The following is a 4,880-nucleotide window of genomic DNA, read 5'->3' on the forward strand; positions in this document are numbered from 1 at the left end:
GAATACAAAATAAGAATTTTTACAATAAAATTAAATAATTCACACAGATTAGGTACTCATCCTGACTGTGCTTAAAATTAGTGAAACGTAAAGCATGGCATTTAATTCATACCGTAGAACTAAATGTTAATCGGTAATTTCCAATATGATTTTTATTAATAAGTATACAAAACACAAGAACATTGCAAATTTCCTCTATAACAATCTTCAAGAAAATGAAAACATTTTGATTCTTTCCCAATCCTGAATGACATATGTGAAAATCCATAATTCAATTGCCTGAAAAGATAATCGTAACAGATCATACATACAGACAGCAAATATTTCAACCGCGCATCTAGAATAATGCACGTCAGTGCCCAACATGAGTATATAGATAACATATTTCTCGCAAACATAAATACACATAGTCGAGTATAATGAGCAAACGAGTTTTATTTTTTATTTTTTAAAACATAAGCAATATTAAATGCTGTCCTATGGAGATCTTCAACTGGGAAGCTTCCCAGACCTAAAAACAGCAAACTTAGAAAGTTGAGAGTGCGAGAAAGGCACAGAATTTTGTTGCAGAAATTGTTCAAGAACGTTTTTGGCAGCCTCTGGATCCGCCGTCTCGCATTCGATCTCATAGGTAGTTCCAAAGGAATAGTGGGTCTCATCCAACTCGAGGGTTAAGCCTTGCCACTCGAAAACCCCTCTGACATTCCTAAACCCTCCAAGACAAACAAAATCCCTGCATCCATATTCAGCCAAAACAGTCTTAAGAAGCCCGCAACTCTCCGCTGCCGACAGCAAGCGGCTCGGCTCTGCCACGCAAGCCCTCCCGAGCGCTGCTTCCACATCCTCTTCCGCTTCCTCCACCCGGCTAACGCCATCAACTAAAACGGCCTTTCCCTTGAGTGAAACAACACAGCGAGAGTCACCGCCATAGAAGCGCAGGCGTAGAACAGCCCTCTTCGCACTGAGCTCGCCATTGGAGCCATCAAAAAACACATTTTCCTGCAGATGGGTAACCTTTTGGAAGGGGGCAAGAATGGTTGAAACCTTGTGATGTGCAGAGGCGTCTGGAAGCTTCAGTTTCACTTCAACTTCCATGGAAGGCAAATGCAAGTAGGAAAAGTAACCTTACGAACCACTCTGCATCGGATTTGGGAAGCCGATTCGGGAGGGAGCGGAGGGCTTAGAATCCAACTGGGAAAGAAGGGCAGAAGCGGCGGAGGACTTTGAAGGAGGGAAGGGAGGCGGAGGAATGAGCCTCTTGCGTGCCTCTACGAGCTCTTCTTTGTCCTCTATACGCACTTCCACCTGTGAAGGCTTCCTCCTCAACATTTTTCCATTATCCGCAAGGGCATCAAAAGAAAAACAATGAATCGCTCTGCAACAAGTTAAATCCTTTTAAATAGTGTTGGTGTTGTGTTTGGGGTACAACTTGGATTTGAGTTTCGAGGATTTATGGTCTTAAATGTTTTAGTTAGAAAGACAAAATTTTGTATTAAATGAACTAATGAAAGGTTTTAAGGTCAGTTTGTCAATTATAACAAATATAGTCTATTAGTTTTTAGCAAACTTCTTTATAAAAAAGGTATGTGAGGCAAGCTTTATTTTGAGTCAAGTTTAATCATCAAATTTAGAAAATTTTATATTGTTATTATTAGTCTGAAGATTTTAGTTTTCATATCATTATTATCTATTAATTTATTTTTGGAAAACTATGTGTAGTCATTTTATCTTATGTTTTGAAAAAATATTTTATTAAAGTGAGATTTTGTTATTAAATTTTTAATTGGTCAATATTGATTTTCTAGTGATCTTTTTATTTTTCTATTTGGAAAAAAAAAATTATTTAGGAAGATTTGGACATCTATTAATAGTACACGTATTAGGAATCATTTAACAGATAATAGCCTTATATTAATTCACTTGTATGATACTATCCAGTTTTTTTGAACAATCCACATCGTTGAGAATCATGAACAAGTGGCAACCTTATAACACTTCATGTGGCTACAGTGCTCTTCCACATTTTGCATGGCAACCATATCAATGGAACCTTGTCAAATAGGACAGTTGCCCATTAATTAGATTAATCCTATGTTTAGGTCAAAAATAGTATAGGAGCATATGTTTAGAGGAATTCTCAATCACGTATGGTTCTCCCATAAAAATGAATCCATTTTCACTGCAAATAGCTTCAATAGAGCTCATATCATATACAATGCATAAGTCAATATTTTCTTTAAAGATTTATTAATTGTTTTGTCGTTTGTACTATTCTTATAGAAGCACCTACTAAATCTTTTTCTTTTTGCCCTAGTTATCCTTAGTACGAGTTTCCTCTGTAGCCCAAATCCAAGTTATATGACCAACACTGACTATAACATCAAAGATTCTCTGAACTTGGCATGACATCTGTAGACAACCAAAAATTGGCAAAAACTTAAATCACAAAATTTCGATCAATCAATGCAAGTTAAAGAGAAAATCAGAAGAAACACAACAGACTTTCAAATCAAAAATCACACTCGGCCATTAATTATCTATCAAATCGATAAGACCTAAATCAACTTTAAAAGAGGAGAAAAACAATTCAAATTCGTAAAATGAAATTCAAAAAAGGAGGAGGAAAAAGACAAAGTGTTGAAGACATTTATTAAATCAATAAAATCATTTATCCTCACAAATTGAAAATCTCCCTTTTTCATTTTAAAAGAACTAGAAATATCTTCAATTATCCTCAAAACCAAGTCTGTTGGACTCTTCCTCCTGGTCTCTTATGAGATATTTTTAGTTTCACTTTCACCCACCAGTCAAAGGTGAAAATCTTTATTCTTACCCCAACCCCTTCTGAAATCCTATAAATAGGGAAATTCAAGAGGCAAAGGACCCAAGTTTTAGGCGTCTGCACTATAGGCACATCTTGAGTTATCATTTTAGCATTATCATTCTAGCAAATTCATAGCATTTTAGCATTGTTTTTATGTCATTTAGCATCATTTATTACATGTTAGATCATTGTATGGCCATTGTCGTAGCATTTTAAGAGTTGTTATCTTCATATAATCTGCATTATAGTCATAGATCTTGCATGCATTCTTGAAGATTTGCATTCTAAGCATACTCTCATTCTAGAACTGTCACTAAGATGTTGGTCTAAGAGCTATTTTAGCAGTTGTAGTTAGGGAAACATGAGAAGTTTGTAGAATTTACATTTAAATCTTTTATCGTTTTTGAGCTCTATTTTAATGTTTTCTAGAGATATTTTGACACTTATGAACATTGTTTTAATGCATTTAATCTTTCTAAAGTGCATTTAAATAGTTCTGTAACGCATTTACATCTTTCTAAAGCACATTTACATAGTTTTGTGATGCATCTGCATCTTTCTATAGCACTTTTGAAGAATTATGTAACACATCTGATCATTTCTAAGGCGCATATAAAGTGTTTTACAGTGCATTTGATTTTATTATAGCACATCTGCAAGATTAAATAGTGCATGTAGGGCGTTCTATAACACATATGAGCATTCCTGTAGCGCATCTAGTAAAATTACAGTTTCTTGAATCTAACTTCCAAATCTGAATATCGTTTGCTTACAGGTCCCTTCTAAGTTAATGAAAAGTTCCCAAATTGCAGATAGCGCGCAACAAGAATGAAGACCCTCATAAATGCATCTAGTCTTTACTAGCTCTGAATCAAGTAAGTGGACCTCAGCTCTTGGTGATTTAAAGTGCGACATTTCTAAGTTCCAAACATAGCTTAATAGAAGCATTTGATCTCACTGATCTAAAATAGAAGTAGGCCTATGCTCTCAACTCCTTTGAGCTAATCAGAGTGCCCGACCTTCAGTAAAGATTGGTTACAATTGGACGAGAAAAAAATCTACACATAGTCTAACTAGGAGCCCCTCTGTCCTCAGTAGTATAAGGGATGGTAATTAAAACTTTGTGTCTATTGTGTTTGGAAATTCAAAACAGTAGGGATATGCTCTCACTCTCCTCGAGTGATCAAACTCCCAGACCTATTGTGATTTCCATTTCCTACTTTCTACTAGGTAGGATTATCTTTCCATAGAAAGGCTACCTCCTGAGTTGCCTTAGCAGGGTCGGTGAGAGGGATTGCCTCCCAATCTTGCATTCCCAATCGAATGCAAGCCACTTGTGTTTGGAACATAGCCTTCCTCTAGTAGTCCCATAAGGGATTGCACCAAACCTCCTTAGCATTGGTGGGAAGCTCTTTGTCATAAGATAGGTAAATCCGAACATAGTTGGTTAAATACAAAGACCCACTAGTCACCTGCTTTAGATAACCTTGTTAGGAAGCCATTTTTTTCCATTTTCTAAGTGTGTGTGGTTTTACATTTTGTTTTCGTCTTTCTACTATTGTGCTTGGAAGTGCTTTAAAACTTAATAATGAACACTAGTGCAGATCACAATCCTTCTAGAAAGATAAACTTCAAACTGGTATTGAGAAACCAAGTCCAAGATGAGAACATTGCTGAATAATCCTGAAAGTAATGCATATACTGCATAGAACAATGCTTTTGAACATTCCTGTAATGCTTATGATCTCTATTATAATGCATATTCCTATCAAACAGCGCATCTGAGCCTTTAAACAATGCATTTTCCCAACAGAACAGCGCATCTAGATCATGAAACAATGCATATGACAATTCAAATAGCGCATCTGAGCATTTAAATAGTGCATATGATCAATTAAATAGTGCATCTAACCAATCTTGTGACGCATCTGAGCAAAAACATAAAATAAAGACCATTTGCATGCATAATAATTGCGAACAAACAATAAATTTGGATACCCTTTTCCTTGCTGGTATTTTACAAAATCTGAGAAATTCCATATCTGACCAAAAACAT

The 4,880-nt window shown here is 35.7% G+C and overlaps 1 protein-coding gene across 1 annotated transcript; it reads right to left on the reverse strand.

The window, feature by feature from the left end:
* Positions 1–255: 255 nt before the first annotated feature.
* LOC149556678 (triphosphate tunnel metalloenzyme 3-like) lies at positions 256–1,496 on the reverse strand. The gene has a single exon (XM_089831103.1). It carries the CDS (start codon positions 1,093–1,095, stop codon positions 490–492), a length of 606 nt encoding a protein of 201 aa, XP_089687229.1. The 5' UTR covers positions 1,096–1,496; the 3' UTR covers positions 256–489.
* Positions 1,497–4,880: the final 3,384 nt, after the last annotated feature.

Source organism: Cupressus sempervirens, chromosome 5 (assembly GCF_028749045.1).
Source record: "Cupressus sempervirens isolate cs-2001-9-10 chromosome 5, ASM2874904v1, whole genome shotgun sequence".
Classification (NCBI taxonomy): Eukaryota; Viridiplantae; Streptophyta; class Pinopsida; order Cupressales; family Cupressaceae; genus Cupressus; species Cupressus sempervirens.

Bases quoted from the DNA above. Each gene is read 5' to 3' on its own strand.
- LOC149556678 (XM_089831103.1), bottom strand. From the start codon at position 1,095: ATGGAAGTTGAAGTGAAACTGAAGCTTCCAGACGCCTCTGCACATCAC.